Here is a 20,878-nt window from a genome sequence, read left to right on the forward strand (position 1 = left end):
AAGTCCCAGAGTTGACTGAAGAAGATGCATTCTTCACCTTCACAGATGGATTGAAGCCATGGGCAAAGGCGACGATGGAGAGAAGGGGAATCAAGGAGTTGTCTAAAGCCTTGATAGCCGCCGAGTCCATCATAGAACTTGGATTCAAGAAGACATCCAAGACAAAGTTGAAAGCCGAGGGTAATGGCGAAAATATTCGAGATGAGGGTCAGTCCAACAATGATGAGGAGCAAGGCTCTTCGAGTGAAGCTTGTTCGAGTGAAGTGTGTTCGAATGGTGAGCATTCGAGCATTGATCGTTCAAGTGGTGAGCACATGTCAAGAAAATACATGGATGATGTTGGCACAAGTAAAGCGAACAAGTGCCTTACACCGAGGGCAAGAAAGGAGCAGACGAAGGGTCACCGAAGTAAGGGGCCACAAGAGTTGCAAGCTTGCCGGGATAAAGCCGAGTGGTCCGAGAGGATGGAGAAGCCCAGGATCGAGTTACCCAATGACATGGGTAAAGATAAGCTTAGCGAGGCTGCGAGACTTGGCTCAATGAACTTTAGTTCTGCCAAGGCAAGTAGAGGCCGAAAGCAGAATGGGTTGATGTGTGCGAACATCAATGTTGCCGAACCATCAGGAGTTGCCTTAGTAGACACAGGGGCAACTGATCCATTCATGTCAAAGAAGGATGCCGACAATCTTGGTTTAAAAGCCGAACCACCGAAGGGGGCAATCAAGACTGGCAATTCTGAAGAAGTTCCAATGGAGCGGAATGTTGTTTTAAGGACTACCATCGAAGAGACAACCGAGAAGTGGTTGATGGAGTCTAAGCCTTTAAGAGACATGATGGGCGAGAACTTGCCACCCATGTAAGAGGGTGGAAGTCGCACCGGACTTCAAGGGAGGAAGTGCCGATGCGAGTAGAAACACCAGACTTCCGGATAGAAGTGTTGGTGTGTGGAGTGCCAGACTTCACGGAGTAAGAAGGGCTGACACGTAGAGTAAATGTGCTGGGGGAAATCGAGGGACATCTCAAATACATTCCAAGTGTTGAGTTTGATTCACCATCGTTGATGAGCATAGGTCGAGGACCTAACCATCTTTTTACGGAGTTATCAAAGGTTGGAAGGGACATCTGAGACTTTCAGAGTTCTTAGGGACAAGCGAGTGTTGCCGATGAATCTGAGTTGTCGTGTTGTATGTTGCCGGAGTATCCAATTCTTTACCGCTGGATAAAAAAATATCCTTGTTTGGGTGAATGCAAAACGGGTAGGATGGATTTCCTACGTTCGAGATGAATGCCAAGGTGTGCTAGATGGTGATAAGACATGACGGTGTTAACCAAGGCGAGGAAGCCAAGGTGTTTGTTAAAGCGTCCAAGACCAAGTGTTCTCACCTAGCGACGAGGGCGTCGCTAGATCAAGTGGGGGAGATTATCATGGACTAAACTTTTGGGTCCATGGGCATTGGCGTAAAGGTTCACAGAAGGGGTTCAATTACGCAGACTTTGGGCTTGTTGGGCATGGTGAGTTGGCCTGGTTCTTGGAGAATGCTTGCGGGCCCGTAAAGGCTCGAGTTCGTGAAGGATCAAGTCCGAGGCGTCCGAGAGAAGCGACGAGGGTGTTACATGTTCGATGGGGGCAATTTTGTCGAGGCTCGTGGATTCGGACCGAGACATGTGTGAGCAAATTTCTGTAGAAGAATAATACAGAGTGTTGGGCTTGCCCAGAACCATCAGACCTGGCCCGTTCCTTGGAAGATTCCAGAAAGAATATTATTATCCAATAATTAAGGATTTAATTATGGATAATGTTTTATTTGAATTCAAATACCTTAGAGATAGAGTTCTGTTAAGGTAGGATTCAATGTAAGCCGTCGATGTACTTTGATCTAGACCGTTGGATCTTGAGGGCCTCAACTATAAATAGAGAGCTCCTCCCCTCATTTGTAATCATTCACTTCATTCATTATCTTCAGAGTAATAAAACTCAGGCATTTACTCTTACTCTCTCTGAGTTCTTTCTTTCTAGCTTTCTAGCTTGCAGCTTTCTAGCCTTGTCGGCTTGATCTCCTTTGTGCTTAAGCCTTTGTGGCTTGTGTTACCGATCGGGAGGGCTGAGATAGCCTCGGGAGTGTTCTTTTCCGAGTTCTTTCAAAGTGCCAAAGTGATTCAAGTCTTGGTGACTTAGAAAGTTCCCACAACGCACGTGCTTCAGAGATCTGCTTCAACCCAGGTGACTTGGATTAGCCCCGATTAAGTGTTATTTCCGCATTATTGTTTAACCCTTGAGGGTTTGTTCGTCACTTAGTGAGCCAGAGACTCACAAGGACGTGGATAAGGCTAACTTAGGCGCCATTTTGACCTGGAAATCGTCTAAGTGCCGCACGAATCGTCTAGCAGAAGTCTAGCCCCGTGACAGTACCTAACAAAACCACCGACTCTGTAATAAATCCAAACCCAATGGATCTAATACAAAACACATCCATGCTTTTAAAGAAATGAAGAAGAAAAAAAAAAGTTATTGGCACGCATTTCGAAGCGGGCGCCATTTGCACAAATACTTGAATTGTGGAAAAATTGATTCACGCAATAGATCAAACAGTTGGTGTTTACATAGCCAGCCGCAGGCTGAGCATACTACGCTGAAACAATAGCCAATTTGATATGGTTGATTCAAATAAACTTATGAAACAATCCCCAAAATATAACTATACAAAGTGCCCTATCAATTTTATGCAACTACACCTTGGAATCCTCTATCATCTACACCATCCATACATAAGTTTTTTTTACCCCCGACAGGGCCACAGATTATGGGAATACCAATATGCCTACAGTTAATTTTACAGTACATTCTCTACAATGTTCTAGTCTAGGACTATGGCGACTACTCCAACATTTATTAGTGTTTACATAAAGTCAGATGGACATTGTCTTCTGCGATCTTGTTAGGTTCTTGCTCGGTAAATGAATGGACACAGCACCGCTTTTGTTTCCCACCTCTACATAGGAAGACTGCAACTGAGGTTCAACTTCAACCCCCTACTGCAATTTTTTGGAACCTGGTTTTCCAACTTTATGCTTCCACTTGCTCTGCATTTGAGAAAAATAAGAAAAAAAGATCAAAACTGAATCAAGTTAAAAGACAAATATGAAACTTCATTGAACATACTGCTAGATGTAGTACAAGGGGCTCATCGTCAGAAATCCCAGAATCCGCAACATCTGAAGTCAAGGGAGGTCCTTCCCATGATTTCTTCAAGATCGGTGATTTACCCCCAACCTGATCACTTTCTTGAGCCTCTTTAGGTTCTGGTCCAGTTGCTTTACTAGCAGGTTCTCTAGAGTCTTCACTTAATCCATCGGCTGCTTTCTCTTCCTCACCCACCTTTTGAGCATTTTCTAAAGTGCTATCTATATGTCCAGAATGATTCCCATCGGCATCAGATTTAACTTCATCCGACTCCTTGGTGTCATTATTTGGGCTTCCTTTTGTATCTTCCGAACACCTGCCTTGGGAAACTGAAGCCACTTTCTTCCCAGATTCTCCTCTTTCCATTACGGTCTCATCTACCATTTTGGCGTCTGCTCCAGATTCATCTGGGAAAAAGGAGTGAAACATAAGTTAGAGACACGAAATGAGTGGGGAAAGAGAAAAAATGACCCAACATCTCATACTTATTCCACAAATTTCCAAGTGATACACCCTACATATACCAAAATAACATTACTTTTAACCATGAAAATGTTCAAATGCAACATTCAATCTAAATGACATTAAATCAGGTTGACGCACAGCTCCATGAGAAGACGCGGAAACTAACAAAGCACTCTAATTTATAGAAAAATTATGAAAACAAACAATACCCGAGTTCATCTTAGGATTTTCGTTAACAGCAATGGACTTGGATTCTGACGTACCAGCGTTCTCTTCATCTTCTTTCAATGTACTCTTTTGAGTATGCTTCAAGTTCTTCTTTGGAGTCCTTTTCCCCTTAGGTCTGCAAATCAAATTTCAATTAAGTTCACAAACCAATTGAAGACAAATAGCTTCTAATCGTCGAGTGATTACTCACGTCTTTACTGAACTCTTATTCAGACGTGGACCAGCTGAGCTCTTACTTTTCTGCCCAGGAGACCTGAAAATGGTACAACTACAACAATCAAGTTATGAAGCAACATAAGAGTTAATTACTAAATGTACGAACAAGTCATTCTCAAAACAAATGCCATATCCGAAAGCAAAGTTGTAATTAACTTAGAGAAGAGTTCACTCTCTACATTGGTAGCTTCTCTTTTTCTATTTTATTGGGGTGATGAATCAGGAGGATATGAAAAACAAAACTACACAGTAAAGTGAGATTTCAGAAAGAATTGTCTAAAAGGCACATTAGTTAATAGCACATACGCTTCCTTCAGAGGGCTCTTACTGACTTTCGCTGAATTTTCCTTCTGTAAAAATTGCAAGCAAAACAAATATAAAGTAAGCTCAAACAAAAATTAAAATGATTTTAGCCTGAAGGAATATGCGAGACGTGAAGTCTTAACCTTTCCAGACTTGCGGTCTGTGCCAATGAGCTCCCAACGCTCTCTTTCCAGACAAAGTACTTCCACATCTCCATCATCATATAATATCTAAGAAGAAAAAACACTTGATTAACAGTTGATTCCAAGTGACGCAAATGTTCACATATGCATTCAAGTATGAAAACAGCTGTAGCTTACCACATGCTTCTTCTTTATAGGGTCATAAGACTTAATTGTACCTTCATAAAACCTGGCATTTCCAGAAGATACAATCAGTAAAGAACCTCTACAAAGATTGCTGTTATGAAAAATGATATTTCACCACTTCAAATGGAATATTGCACATTTACAATAACGTGGAGGCAGTTGAACAAAAAACTTTAGAGACTAGAAACAAATTAATACTCAAGGAAACTGTCAAGTTGACAGGATAATCACAATGGTTCATATACAATGCTAAACATAAAATTAAAAACCTTAAGCTGCTATAAGACCAGAGCACTTTTTTGAATAAATTTTGGTCCTCTTTAAAAAAAATTTTAAAAAAAAAAGAGAGGATGAATTTGCAAGTATAACAAGGAGAAAGTTGAAATAGTCATACAACATCGACAGAGAGCACAAACTCATTTTCAGAATTTCAACAGTAACCAAATGAAGCCTCATGTGAGTTCTCAAACACATGAATGCAACATAAATAACATGCGAACTACAACAGAAATAAAGACTGAATCTATTTCACAGCACGATTCTCAGTAAACTTTTAGAATCTGCTGCAAAGAATAGCAAAAGTTTTGATTACTTACTGCTTATCCAAAGGCCACCACACTTTTATTCTGTAACCAATCAAATCTGTAATATCAACTCCATCTTCCTTCGTTGAGCACTGAACAAAAGAAACAAAGAAGATCAATGTTATAATCTAAGAAAATAAATTGAAGGAGAGGAAAGAATAAAAGAGGTAATGCAAGAGAAATCTGACTATTGAATTAGGAGATTACAATAGTTCAAAATAATCTGAGTTGCTGACTCCTAAGACTTGTCATTTCTCATTATAAAAGACTCCTAAACAAATGAGACTTCTGCATGGCTGATTCTGACAATCCATAATGAACAACGAGCCCAAAACTTTGAGAAACCAAGAGGATTGGATCGGAGAAAAAAAAGAAGCCATTTCTAAATGTGATAGGATAATGCAACAATGCCCCAATAGAACTACAAAATGCACAAGGTAGAAAAGATGGTATGCATCTGAGCTAAATCTCAACAACAGAGAGTACGAGAGAAGCAAGGCAGGTGCTTGGTGCAATTCCAAATACTCTAACATGAGAAATTCTAGTAAAAACATTAAAAAATGCATGCAAGTGACACCAAGACATAAAGGAGGGAGAGGGGGGACCTTTGCTAATCCAGCAATGCTCTTCTGCTTCTTGCTAGATCCAGCTGCAGACTTGCTGGTGTCTGACTTCTGCATGGAGACAAAACAGATATCACAACAGCAAACCCTGATAACATAAAATGTGTGCATCCGAGAGAAATTTAACCAAGTAAAAAAAACAACATACACACCTCAAGATTTTCATCATCAGCTTCATCTTCATTGTCATCATCAATATGACTCCAGTCAGAGCCTTTGACTTTGACTTTTGATGAGAAGCTTCTTTTCTTCCGAATGCTCGGTACCAAGTAGTTAGAATCTTTATTCTCATTCCATCTTTTGCGTGCAGGCATTTTCTCTTTTGAATTGTGGAATTTAACAATGTCCATTTCCTTAGATAGAAACGAGGAATCTTTAACTTCATGCCAGTCATCTCCTGAATCCCTTGAAGGGACCTTAGAAGCACTTCTAGAAATTTTGGAAGCACTATGTGTAGACGATGACCTCTTGCGTTTAGGCACTGGGACAGAAGCAGCAACATTGCCTTTTCTCTTATTACCTTTCTGATGCTCCTGCTCCACTTTTTCTTTCTTGGTATATGAATGTTTATGACCGTTGGTTGATTCAAACTTACTGGACATCTGTAGACTATCCAAATTTATCTCCCTAACCATTTTCAAAATATCAACATCATTTTCCGCATCTTTTGCTTCGACCGAGGGAGACTTCTTTTTAGCTTTCCCAGCCTTGGATTCTTTGGATTTTAATTGCTTAATCATTTTTCTGAGAGGCACTTCATTTCTTTCAGTTTCACTGTCTCCAAGAATCTCCTCCTTGGAAATCTCTTTCTGAACCAAATGCATCATAAAAGGGGAGCAGGAAAAGTTAGGGAACAATGAAACACTAAATACCAAAGTAATCACTATCATACCGGTATGGAAGAACTGTTTTGTTCTAGTACATATCACTAATGTATTTCGGCGTATAGTTTCAAATTTTTCATGATATTTTTTTAGTTGTTTATGTAAATTGGAATAGATATCAGAAAATTAGGGTATCATATTCCCAACTAACTAGCTTCTAACATTTAGGGAACAATTGTGTAATTTTTCCTAGATTAGACTCTCTTTGTAACCTATAAATAAGTGCCACTTTTTTTCTTTTCTTTTTTTGATAATAAGGAAGGCCTCATTAAAAACCCCCTTCATATCCGTCAAGCAACAAAGACTTGACGAACATTGGAAGGAGGAAAAGAGTGCCTAAGAAATTTTATTGCATAATACCCATGTACAAAAAGATCACAATACCACCAAGAACCCTTGGCAGCCCTCAACACTGTGCAAAGATGCACTACAATTAAGCATAAATAATTACCCTACAGAATACAACCTCCTGATATGACTCAGCCAGGAACAAACTTATACAATGACCTAAGCTGTCAAATATTCCCTAGAAACTAAACAACAAAAATAAATCCCCTCCACTTAACCAATCCCTAATTTGGCGAATTGATCCGCTTCCCAATTAACTGCTCTCACCACATGCTGCCGAAATAATGGCTACCGAATTAATTTGGCGAATTGATATCACAGAAAAACTCAATGGCTCCCGAAATAAGGGGGGATTTTTTACTCTTTGAGACAACACAGTTGCTGCCAAAGAGATGAGAACACATCCAAGATCCAAGCTGGGAGTCTCACTAAGTTTGCTCACCAACTTGAGGGGAGGGTAAATTGGAATAGATTGCAGAAAATTAGGGAATTATATTCCTAAATATCTAGCTTCTAACATTTAGGGATTTAACAATAATGTAGCTGCTGATTTTGTGTAATTTTTCCTAGATTACACTCTCTTTGTAACCTATAAATAGGTGCCACTTTTATTAATAGAAATATCAAGAAATACAGAGAAATAATCTTCTGCTCTGCACATACCACTTTTCTACAGTTTATATACACATATGGCTCGTTTTCAAGTTCTCTCATGTATTACAAATGGTTCAATAGTTTAATCTACTAAACATGTTTTATTACAGGGGAAAAAAGATCATGAGAGAAGATCGTTAGGAATTGGTTAAATAAAAGAATCAACTAAGAGAAAAGATTATTTTTTTAAAAAAATTCTTGTACCAACCAGTACAGGGTGTACTAACTGGTATGGGCCAGTATAGTATCATACCAGTTCTAATAATTTTCTTCAAAATTGGTATGTACTGGTCGAAACCACCAGTACAAGTATGGCACTTATGGCCCTTCCAAAACACCATATAGTACCCTTTAGATGAATGAAAGGGAGCATCTCATACCATTCCATCACATTCCAATGTTAGGGATTCGAAGTGAGACAGGACACTCTCATCAGCTAACCATGTTTGCCTTTCTCCAGCCTATCAAAAAGATGAAAGAGCCAATCAAAAACAATGTGCTAACGTATATCCCAAATATGATGCAAATGAAGAAATAAATGTAGTGTCAAGAAGCAGTGCTGAAGCTGAGTTTCAGGCTTTGGCACAAGGAATTTGTGAAGATATTTGGGTACAACAGTTCCTTGCAGAACTTAAATGAATCACAGTGAAGATTTTGAACTTAATTGTGATAATCAATCAGCAATTAGCATTGCAAAAAAATCCAGTACAAGTGTACAACACGACCGAACAAAGCATGTGGAGTTGGATCGTCACTTCATCTCTGAGAAGGTTCAAATGGATCAGTTTAGCTTAATTTCGTCACTACTCGTGAGCAGCTGGCCGATGTGCTCACCAAGGCGCTTCCTAGAATCACCTTTGATGAGCTTACATCCGAGCTGGGACTCTATAACATATACTCACCAACCTGAGGGGGAGTGTAGATTAGATAAGACTTGTGTTACTGTTTGTCAATAGTTAGTTTAGGATAAGTCTCTATTTTATCTTTAATTTAAATTTTCAATAGACTTTTACTTAGGTTAGACTTCTTGTTCAAGAGATCCTTTAAAAGGATAGGACTCTCTCTTTCTGTAACTGGGTTAAGAAATAGAAAACAGAAAATTATATTTCTCTAAAACTTACATTAACGTATTAACACCAGTGTAAGTTAGTTATTTCTATAAATGAATATCACTGGCACCACGTGATTGCATGGTCAAAGCATAAGACTGTTTGCACAAATTATCAACAAGTGGGTTAGCTACACATAGAACTGGGTGTTATACCCAATACTGAATAAATAGCTGACATCCAGTCTCTCAAGTATAAAAGTGCCACTGCTAGGCACAGGTTTTTCCCATCATCACCCGATTGCTGTTAAAAAGCTTCAGATAATTTGACATGCAGAACACCATGGAGAAGCACAGAAAATATGATAAACGAGACAAATATAACTGAAGCCTTACCAGGGAATCTTCACCTTCTTTTCTTTCATATGGTTTGTACAGGAGTGGAGGCAGAGAGACTGACTGTATAAGCCCTTGCAAATCATCCTCCTTATAAGCTAGGCGCTTCATGATGGAAAGTCCAAGGTCACAAATAGAATGTGAATTCTGGGAAAATATTATATGAATTAGCTTTTTTGTTTTAAGGTCTTTAACTTATCTCATCATCAAGAGAGGCAGAACTGTTAACCTATCAACTAGTTATACAAAAAAAAGGATAATCGTAACTACAAAAATAAAAATAAACTTCTCATTAAACCTTCGATTTTGTTGCGTCAACAACGTCTTCAGATTGTTTGATACTCTTAAAGATAGAGAATATCAAAGAAATACTCTCCTTCTCCCTGTTAGCACAAGCTTCTGACTTCACATCTTCATCTTTATTCACCAACAAAGAAATAATCAAGTACAATTTCCTGAAAAATATAAAACAGATGAGTTCAATGACTGAATTTGTATCTAAGAGTAAAAACAAAGACAGATCAAGAAGAGGCACATACCGGTATGTTAATTCAAATGCTTTAACATCCTTGCATTCATCTGTGTTGGGACAGGAATGATGAGCAAGAGCATGTACCAAATGAGGCAGGATGTATTCAGGATAAGACGTCGAGCAACTTGTATCAGATTGTATGGCAACCTGCCGAACTCTTGCTTGCTGATACATTTGAAAGATATCAGCAAAATTCTGTTTTTCCTGCTGTTTCAAACACAACAGAAAATAATAGTTGCATTCACAAATCATTCCATAAAGGAAGAAAATATAAGTTGGACAGCAAACTAAGCTAAAAAAAATCAAGTTCAGCATGTAAACCTCATCAAACTGAAGCTGTTTGGATCCAGGTACGCTAAGTAAGAAAGCACAAGCATATTTTGCATCCAAGAGTCTGTCCTTTATATATTGATGAACTTTGTTGAGGAATTGTTTCCTTGCCTGAGGGAAAGAGATCTAGAAACCCGGAACAGAACTAAGAGAACAGGCAAAGTGAACAAGAAAAGTTAAAGAAAACAAGATTAATGATTTATATTTCATATATGACTTCACCTCTGCTATCCTCAAGGTCAAATAGAAGATATCAACAGGAATCTTATGGTCCCAGTTCCGGGACAGACGAAGAACTGCCTTGGCCGCAGCAAGCCTTAAATGGGCTTTATCAACTATACTGAAAGATAGTAAAAACTTGTGCATGAAATTTGAGCCTCAAAAAGCAACATATTCCAATAAATTATGGTAAATTGACATAGATATTCAACAGCCACACACAAAATATTAGTAAGTAAAGAAAACAGTCTGTGAACCACAGAGAGAGAGAGAGAGAGACAGAAAGAGAAGCCTCCAGATGTTAGCTATAGTACCTTGATTTTATATCTTCAGATATTTCACCAAAAGAAAGTACGTTTCTAAGGAGTCCTAGAAGATCATCAATAGCAGGACGAAGCTGAGCATCTCTGACAGGCAAGTAGCTTTTGACCAATGTCTTTATCCCAAATACCTGCAGCACACAACATATTACAGGTTGAGAGATCCATCACAAAAAAATTATAAAAACAAAAAAGCTTGAAAATCAAAAACTGAAACCCAGACTCCATGTTCCGGGAGATACTGGTATTAATAATGAAATTGCTTTTATCAGAAAATGAAAATAACAATAATAACAACAAACTGACAACAATCCACAACCTTCAACATACAGAGTTCGCTTTTGTCATCCCAACATTCTTTTGCACTGCCATCTGAATCCTGAAGCAATAAAGAAGGTTTATGCATGAAAAAGTAAAAAATATGACAAAGATAAAAAAAGGAAGGATGCAACATACAATACTGCATCTCAAAATTTTGCTTTTAATAAATTCTTCAATTTCACTCTCTCTGGTTTCAAAAACAGGCATTGCAGTCTGAGCTATACATCCCAGAGACTGAAGTACTGCCGGTAAATGTGTCTTTTCCTCCAGCATGTCCACAAGGCTCTGCAAATTGAGCAAAGAAACTATAGGTTAGGCAAATATGTCAAGGAAATGCTATTTGTAATGTTTTTTAAAACACACATTTCGAATAACTGAAGTATCGTGTAACCTTATATAAAACAGAGAGAGATTTGAGTCCATCATCCTTTGTTATTGCTCCCAGTGCATGCACTGCATACTTGGCCTGTCTCCGATTACCTTCTAAACAAAGCCTCTCCAATATAAGATCAATTGAACTGCAAACAACCATCACAAATATGTTAAGAATAAGGGTAACAAACTAACTCTAACAAGTCAAGTATCCCAAAGTAGCACCTTGATGACACTGCAAGTTGTTCTCGGATGGTACTACCAGCCTTAGACAAAACATGCAAAATGCCTTCTTTTATAGTTTCATTGTCATCTTTCAGAAAATTAATCAGTTCTTCTTCAGCTCCACCAAGAAGTGATGGACTAAATCGCGCAAGAATCTGAAAAGCAGCAAAAAGACATAAAAAATGAAACTAGAATATGTTCCCAAGAGGAGAAAGAAGAACATAAACTTCATAGGACAAATGTTGAAGGCACTAAAATTGCATACCCCTAATAACAAGGTGAACTGGAGCATAGGAAAAGAAAAACACTCGCAAAAACAAAGACCAAATGAAATTGAACAGCTGGGACTTGTACACGCCCAGAAAAACAAGTTTCATAGGGATACAAATTATTACCACAAGTATATTCATGCAAGACCGAATGTATAGTGTGTTTCCAGCAGACTTCTGTACAGTAACCTCCAGGAGGATTTCTTTCACATGCTCCTTGTTAAAAAGTAGATAAGAACACTTCAGAGAGAGCATACTCAGAAAATCATAGAGTTGGTGACTCTCAGAAAGTATTTTAAGCAATTCATCCTGCAATTCACAAACATATGTATGTATCACAAATAAATGGTACAATGAAAGAAGTTAAAATGTAAAAACTTAGATTTCATGGGTCAAACTACTTGTCATAATTCATATCCCCAAAACCAAACAGAAGTTCACTTATAAGCAACATCCCATTTAAATTTGCATTTGCCAATATCTTAAAACCTACCCGACCACTAAAAGCTTGATGGAAGCTGGTATTGGGATCCAATAGATTCAATAAAATCTTCCAGATGTTAGAATCTTTCAACCGATCAAGTGTCTGAAAACTCTCTTCAGCCTTCACAGGATCAGAAAAAGAACGGGAAATGATTTGGAAGCTAAATAAAACTTTCTTTTGTATTTCAGGAGCATCACTATCCTGCATTGGAGAAAGAACCGGTTATTTCAATTTAACAGTTCATAGAAGTGTAAATTGTGTGCTTTAGGATATTATTTCATCTTTCAAAGATTCAAACCTGATGCCTCTGCCTTAGAGAGAGATACCTCTGCATCTCTTGCTGTAACCTGCAATCCAACAGGAAACTCCCACAGGTCAGTTTAAAATCTGTTAAATGCACAACTGAAGGGTAAGTTAGTCAGATACCATATATGAAAGCAACTATAATATACCTTTGCTTCTGTTCTAGCATCCTCTCAAGTGCCTTGATCTCAATTTTGTCAAACCCAGAGAAAACTCTTATCCAACATTTAACTTTATCTCTGATTGAGAATTCAGTAGGAAATAGGGATCCACATAAAACAGATTCGATCGTTTCTGACCTGCAGAGCAGATTTATATGTTACAAATGTTATGATTATGCAGAGCAAACACCCAACAAAAAGACACAGCAGAAAGCTCTTTAAATCTTCAACTTAGCATTTTACCATAGGAAAACAGTGCACTCAGGTACTAATAAAAATAATTAATAGATTACTAATTCATCTTATTACATGCGCAAGAATAAATAAATAATCATGATAAGGAAAATTTACACAAACAAAATTTTCAGTTTATTTTGCATGGCTTTCATTGAAGATATTGTTTTACACAACTAAAAGTGATGAAAATATAGCATACCTCCAACTCTAAGCTTCAATCTTTCCTAATAAGAGATCTAAATGTATTAACTAAATAGCCCCTAAAATTTGAATGATGAGGAAAAACAAAGATAAATAATGTGATATATTCTGAACAAGTGCAAAATTAATCCTTGCAAGTTTCTCAAATGACTTGCCTGAAATCTTTGTCATAGAAACACCTAAATATCTTCCCAGGTATCCAATCAAATTCGTAACGATCGATCGAGCCATCAGAGCATCCAGCACAAGAAACTCTGAACACCTCAGCCAGCCTTTCCATAGTATATTTTTTAACAAGCAGCTGCACATTCCAAACAAAAGAAAAAGTTATATGCATTAGGTAAATATCACTGGATACAGAAGCAGTAATAACAGTAATCCAAGAAGTACAGGAACATACAGATTTGTCTCGAAGACGCTCCGCAACTAGTTTTATAGTCCCAACAGGAACGGAAACAAGAGAATGACAAGCAACGTCACAAATTACATCCACAACTTGCTTCCGAACATTTTCATCATAGTCTAAAAGCCGATCACATAGTGCAGCTAGAAAATGCAGAACAAAATCAAAATTAGCTAACACAAATAATTATATATTATAAAAATGAAAAAAAACTCACAGATAATTCGTGGTGCCTCAGGTCTCGAAGGATCCGACAACAGACAGATCTTAACATTTCCGATGACGGACATTCGAACATCAACAACTCTATCAGTTAACCTCTTCAAAAATTCTGAAAATATTGGCTGAAACGCTTCAGATATGATAGAGCCAGGCAGTGCAAAGAGGGAACCAACCAATCTCACAGCTTTCAAACGAGTGTCTATTTGATCAGTCTGCATATATAGGAACTTATAGCCCTCAGAACTGTTCATCAACTTCAACCATCGTTGAATTCATTTTCCTTAAAATAAGACTATAAATGTGACAAATCCATAATAAAGAGGACTAGAGATATTTCCTCTGTTTCTCTATCTACGGAGTTATGTGATGGGGTGATTTGGAAAGGTACTGGAGATGGGGTGTACACTGTTAAATCTGGCACTAAGATTTGTTCAGCCATTATTTCGGATTCAGAAGAGGTATATTTCTGGAAGAATATTTGGAGGGGCCAGATTCCACCTAGAGTGGAGTCCTTTATGTGGCAGGTGGTGTTAGGGAAGTTGGCTGTTAGGACAAAACTTGTTAAAAGGGGAATTCAAGGAATTGTAGACATTATGTGCCCTCTTTGTAAGAGGGAGGTGGAGTCTCCCTCGCACTTGTTTTTCACGTGTTCGGTGGTGTGGACGATTTGGAACAAATTTCTGAATTTCTGGAAGATCAAGTCTGTTTTCATGTTAATGCTAAAAACTTCCTACTTGCTTGGGCTGATTTGAAGTCTACCTCTACAATTTGGTCTTTTATTCCTGGGGCAGTTCTTTGGACTACTTGGAAAGTTAGGAATCTTATTGTGTTTGAAGGGGGAAAATTGGATTTGGCTGAGTATTTTTTCCTAGCAAGGATTAGACTAGCTTCTTGGTTCCTTGCTAAGTACAAAGAGGTGTCTATTCCTAAGGATTCTCTTATTTCAGACCCTTCATTAGGGGATTTGTGCTCTCTCAATTCTAATCGGTTTGCAACTAAATTTCCTTGGTCTCCTCCTCCTCAAGGTTTCGTAAAGTTAAATGTTGATGCGGCTACTACAAGAGATTGGAAGAAGAGTGGGATATGAGGTGTTCTAAAGAACTCCTCGGGTTTGACTTTAAGTTCTTTCAAGGAATCTGCTGGTCCGGGTCCCCCAACTTTTATGGAATTAAAAGCTATACAGAAGGGTCTAATGTTCTATGCGAATTTACGAGAGAGGAAGGGTCGTCTGATTATTGAAAGCGACAGCAAAGTGGCTGTAGACTGGATTAAGGAAGTGGATTTAGTTCCTGATGTTTATGCTTTTTTGATTAAAGATATTGTTCACAGGCTTAATGTTTTAGAAGGTGTTGTCAGATGGGTTAATAGGACAGCCAATTTAGAGGTTGATGCCTTAGCTAAAGAAGGAATTGGTTGATTCTGTGTTTATAGTTTGGATGTTTTATGGCTGTTTCGAGTTTATTTGGTTGGTGGGGTGTATAATGGTTGTATCTTATGAATTTTATGGTTCAATAAAATCCTAAGGCACTCTTTTCCTCCTTCCGCTGATTAAAGAGTTCCTATAAGCTCCATTAATCAAGAAGGGGGTTTTTAACGAGGCCTGAAATTCTTATAAAAAAATAATAATAATAATAATAAAGAGGACAAACAAAGTCCCCATTTCCATTTTCCACTAAGGCTGAACCTAAACTCTCCAGAAAGATTTCATCCTCGAAAATCTTTAAGAACTATTTTAGAATATAATTTTTTTCTCAAAAAAAATGTCTTCAAATGGAGAACAAAATCTTAATGCAGTAAAGTAATTAGTAAAAATGAAAAACAATGATTGTTTTCATACCAACAGCTCTCCTGTGAGGTATGGGATAACTCCTGACAGTATCTGAGAAGCACAATGATAAATATCATAGATAACTTCATGATAGTCAATTTCACTTTTTACCGGCTGATTATCTCCAGACATCACTGAAATAAGAAACTGTTTTATGCCAGCTTCAAGTTTTTCTGAACACTGCTCTATAACATTCATAGCAAGTCTCCTGGCAGCTTGTGTAACACCCTGAATTATAGATTCGAGAAATAAATTCCCTTCCAATTAAGAATTACAGCTTCTAAGGAATAAATAGAGGAAGCCACACAATCTTTAAGCAATAAGCTGATAGTAAGCATGAAATTCTTACACTTTTATTACGACCTAGTGCAGACAATATAACAAGCAAAAGATCATCACGAACATCTTCACTCTCTTCTACAACCACAGTCATGATTGTTTGCATGGATGATAAAACACTTTCTGGATGATCATCCCTGCAATAAGTAGTAAAACCAGACTTTCATTCCATGGCAATTCAAAATATAAAGTAAAAAGATATACACAACCTGGAGATTCCTACTGTAAAAGCAACTTAATGGAAGATTACACTTTCAAGCACCAATCCAACCACAAGATAAACATGCATATATGTATAGATATGATCAAGATACATACAAGAACAAGGTTGCAGGCATATCTTGGCCACTACAGTGAAATACTAAGCCCAATACCATATTGTACCATAGAACCATTTCAAATTTCTACATTCAACAATAATAAAAGCATTCATGTTACTTGCAACGCATATGTAGAACTAATGAGCAAATGGTAATGAACATTTTATTAATAAGATTATCGCATTCAAGATCCAACATCACAAAGCAAGCACTTCCCTTAAAAACAGTAATTAAATACTGGAACAAAACATACCTGACAACAGCAAAAAATGTACTGAACATTTCGTTAACCAAATCATCACATTCAAGATCCAACATCATAACACAAGATCTGTATTTCGCAAGTGTCTCCAAAATTACAACTCTCCTTCCAAATGATGGACCACTCGTATCACTCAATCCATTGAAAGTGCCAACAATCAAGTTAAAAATATCCTGAAAGCATGCCACATATCAATCACCAGAAGTTCAGTTGAAAGCTTATTAGTTTCTAGGAAAATCTAGACCAAAAACAGTAAACCTTCAAGAAACAAAAGCACCTTTAGAATATCATCACTATAAGGTGCATCAGGTGCAGTTATCCGAGTTATCTCACAAATACAGGTTGCAACTAGAAGTTCAGTATCCTGATCTTGATGCTTCAGCAGTTCTGGCTTGACAATCGCATTAAGCAGAAGCTGCATTGATTCCATTGTTGATGATGGCGGAGACTGATCAATCTCAGAAAGACATGTAGCAGCTTGCTGCGGATTAGAGGAAAAAATTCATGATATGTACCAAACAACCAAATTAAAAGACTGCAGCTGACTTTGATACACATAATACACATTAATTCACAAGTTCAAGCATCTAACAAGGTGTACAAGATTCATGAAGTAGTACATGCTACCATAGACCCAACTGTCTTAGCACATATGTCCACTCACCAGTGGTAGATGTGTGCAAGTAACATGATTCATGAAGAATTGACGGCCATCATGATAGTTTTAGGAACATACCCAGCTCCGATACCATGTAGTTTTGGAGAATTCTTTGTTTTCTATTTCTTAACTCTGTTACAGAAAGAGAGTCTTTATCTTTTAAAGGACCTCTTTGTACAAGAAGTATAACCTAGGTTAAATTCTATTTAAAATTTAAATCAGAGATAAACTAGGAGACTTATCCTAAACTAACGATTTACAAATAGTAACATAAATCTTATCTACAATTCATAGAATGTATGTGAAATAGGCAAGAATAAAAGCAAATGTAGGAAAACAGCCGTACAACCATTAAGAATTACCAATCAATGCCAGAGTCGTATAATGCCTTTAAAAACGAAATGCATAATCAGTGATTCAAACAAATTCAACGATAATATATCTAAATTTTCCACCATACCACCAACAAATTTGAGTCAATAAAAATAAAAGAACTAACATCTTTCATGCAAAACAGGATAACACTTTAGGTCATAACAAGTTCAACTTTTGCGATTCCATGCACCATGTGAGACCAAAATAAAACCAATCCATATTCGGCAAAATCACTTTGGTCTATGTTCAAATAAGACAAGAATTCTTTGAATAGCTAGTTGGTATTGCTTGAGTAACCTAACTACCCCATTGATAGACATTTGTTTTATCAACAGAAACTTAATCATTCACAAATAGAAGGAACAACACAATGATTTTTTACTCAAGTGCACAGTAGAGCAACGGGCCTTCGACTACGGAAAAAGTAATCCAATGTAATAAAATATGAAACAAGGGAGGAGGGAGGGTAAGACAACATTTTACATGAATTGACATCAGTAAAGATTAGTAAGCTTCCGTAGAGAATTTTAAGGATAGAACCCATAACCTAACAGAAGGTAGAAATTTAATGCAGCCAATCGAACTAATCCCAAATCTAGGTTGAATTCTTTTCAAGGCTGATTATGTTCACCATAATACAGTTTAAAGCCCTTTGCAAACCCGATGATGATTCCAAACTAAGGTCAGACCCACATTTTCCATTTTTGGCATACTTATGTTCTTGATGTACGGAGGTTATCAATCATTCAAACTTGTAGGGGGGGAAAGTCAAACACAGTCCAGGTCTTTAGGCATAGCACATTGCATCTGATTTAGGTCCTGGTTCACTACCTAGGACTAGGAGAACCATAATGTGTGAAGACAGCAGAACTACTTGGTAAAAGAACAATAGAACATCCTAATACAGGAACCAACAGCTTGAATTAACTCAAAAGAACTGCTGACCTAAACTTCATGTCGTGTAGCAAATTAAGGACATACAAATATACAATACAAGTGGAAACTCTGGTTAGCTGGAAAAAAGAGGACATAACATGTAACTAAAGAGAAACCTAGTGAATTGTGGAAACAACCCTAATTCAAATTACGAACGAACTTTAGCTAAGCAATCTAATTCAGGTTAAACAGACGGTTACAACCTTGAAACCTAAAATACTACGCGGAGAAAACAGCTTAGGCTTGAAATAACCCTAGCGAAACTAGGAAGTTCAGTGGGAAAATAATTAAGTTAAAGAATGCGTGCCTTTAAGAGCTTGAGAAGTGCGTCCTTGGAGGATGGAGGAGATTCCAGCTTGGATCCCAGCTCCTTGAGCTGCTCTTCCAGCTTCTCCGACATTTGTTATTCGCAATTTCTGCTTGCAAAGCAACGCAGCAGCTTCGTCTCCTGCTCTATCTCTCTCACTGTGTAGCTCTCGGCACCAGCTGAATGAGTCGCGAACTCGATAAGATGAGATATAAAACAAAGAAACTAAAAGGGATTATGGTTTTTAGGATTCTGGCTCTCGCCCCGCCTCTGGGTTTCGGGATTCCAGGCTTTAGATTCGAAATTGAAACACCTCAAATGAGCTCTAAATGCAACTTAAATTCCCCTCCAAATGCTGATTTCAGCTTTCGTCCATGTAACTTAGGTTAAACTACGGTTTAGTAGCTAAACTATTATTTTTGTTCTATTTTGATATCTAATCTTTATTTTATTTCAAAATCATACATAACGTTTAGTTTAGGTTTCATTTTGGTGTTCACCGTTAAAAATTTAATAGTAATATTGATGTATCATCATAAGATAATCTCACATCATCATTGAAAAATATTAAAAAATATTACTTCAGTGATTTTGTTAATTTTTTTAACGGAGGCTTATTCGACTTTAAGAGAGAACACTCTGAGCAACTGCTCAAGACCCAATCTTTTATAGGACCCCATATTTTTTTATCATATTTTATATTTTTATAATTGAGGTCTTTTTTAAATAAAAAAAAATTCTCTTTATAATTGAAACCCCTAATTTTTAAATCTCACTTTTTACATTTATAATCGAGATTCAAAGTCCTTTATTTTTTTCAATCCCACTTTTTACTTTCATAATTAAGGCCCCTGTTTTTTTTAATCTTATTTTTTACCTTTATAATTTAGGCCCCTAATTTTTTCAATCTCACTTTATTACCTTTATAATTGAAGTCCCTAATTTTTTTAAGCTCACTTTTTACCTTTAGGCCCCGTTTGGTTTAAGGAATGTTGTATTACCGGGGGAATAGAATCCTCATTCCCCCGTTTAGTTGGCCGGTAATCTCATTCCCAGTAATCTTTTATTACCAACAGTGGATTTTTTTTGGGTATATTACCGGGAATGTAATTACCTCCTTTCCCTTAGGTATTATTGGATTACCGGCGTTTTGAACTAAAATGCCCTTAAAAAAATTCAAAAAATATCCTTCTTCTGTCGTTGAATAATAAAAATTCTACGAAGGTTAAATTACAAATTTATCCTTAAAACTACTTTAGATTTACAAAAAAAACTATAATTAAAATTTTATATGAAGTTCAGGGGTTAAAATAAAATTTTACCCTTTCATTAAACCTATTTTTCTTTTCAATTTTGTAAAAAAATATATGAATTTTATGAATTTAAATTTTTAAAAAATATATATAAATTAATTATAGTAATATTATAGTATAATTCAACTTGTTAAAAAAATAAATATATAATAAGGATAATTTGGTCAAATATACATTCCAATAATCTTTTATTCCTTTAACCAAACATGGTAATCTTACATTCCTATTAAATCAGCCAAACACAAAATACAACATTCTCATTAATCATATTCTCTGATAATCTTTTATTCCCACTGGTAATCTTACATTTCGTGAACCAAAAGCACCCTTATAATTAAGGCCCCTAATTTTTTTCAATCTCACTTTTTACTTTTATAATTTATGTCCCTAATTTAATAGTTTTTCTAATATTTATTAATGTAATAATTGTTCAAAGTAATAGAATATACTTTCGTTCTATAAGAATCTATTATTTAGTTTCGCTTAAGGCCCCAAAAATGTTTGAGACAGCTCTGAACGACGGGATACTAAATTAAAATCTAAACTAAACGATAAGTACGGATTTAAAAAAATAATGGTTGGGATACCAAAACAAAACAAAAGTAATGGTTTAAGTAATAAAAGTGTAGTTTATCCTATAATTTATTGTAATATTTTATTTATTTATTTATTTATTGTTCTT

The 20,878-nt window shown here is 36.7% G+C and overlaps 1 protein-coding gene across 3 annotated transcripts; it reads right to left on the minus strand.

Moving 5' to 3' along the window:
* Positions 1-2,637: 2,637 nt before the first annotated feature.
* LOC120217188 (sister chromatid cohesion protein PDS5 homolog A-like) lies at positions 2,638-19,167 on the minus strand. 3 transcript variants are annotated; one of them, XM_039214388.1, is made up of 33 exons: positions 18,884-19,167; positions 16,885-17,088; positions 16,599-16,780; positions 16,036-16,162; positions 15,696-15,914; positions 13,854-14,070; positions 13,634-13,779; positions 13,389-13,534; positions 12,784-12,933; positions 12,630-12,678; positions 12,341-12,532; positions 11,974-12,156; positions 11,579-11,733; positions 11,373-11,499; positions 11,117-11,266; positions 10,980-11,039; positions 10,655-10,791; positions 10,344-10,461; positions 10,113-10,247; positions 9,799-9,995; positions 9,558-9,714; positions 9,260-9,406; positions 8,196-8,276; positions 6,082-6,738; positions 5,912-5,980; positions 5,319-5,398; positions 4,714-4,765; positions 4,537-4,623; positions 4,397-4,440; positions 4,065-4,127; positions 3,856-3,989; positions 3,176-3,588; positions 2,638-3,081 (listed from the first exon to the last, which is right to left on the minus strand). In XM_039214388.1, the coding sequence occupies exons 1-33, from the start codon at positions 18,974-18,976 to the stop codon at positions 3,031-3,033; spliced, it is 5,022 nt and encodes a 1,673-aa protein (XP_039070319.1). In that variant the 5' UTR covers positions 18,977-19,167; the 3' UTR covers positions 2,638-3,030. The 3 variants fall into 3 exon arrangements, with proteins under 3 accessions (XP_039070319.1, XP_039070318.1, XP_039070317.1); XM_039214387.1 differs by having other exon boundaries at positions 3,161-3,588; XM_039214386.1 differs by having other exon boundaries at positions 3,161-3,588; positions 9,799-9,998.
* Between the last annotated feature and the right edge of the window lie 1,711 nt (positions 19,168-20,878).

This window comes from Hibiscus syriacus, unplaced genomic scaffold (genome assembly GCF_006381635.1).
Source record: "Hibiscus syriacus cultivar Baekdansim isolate YM2019G1 unplaced genomic scaffold, ASM638163v2 tig00110186_pilon, whole genome shotgun sequence".
Taxonomy (NCBI): domain Eukaryota; kingdom Viridiplantae; phylum Streptophyta; class Magnoliopsida; order Malvales; family Malvaceae; genus Hibiscus; species Hibiscus syriacus.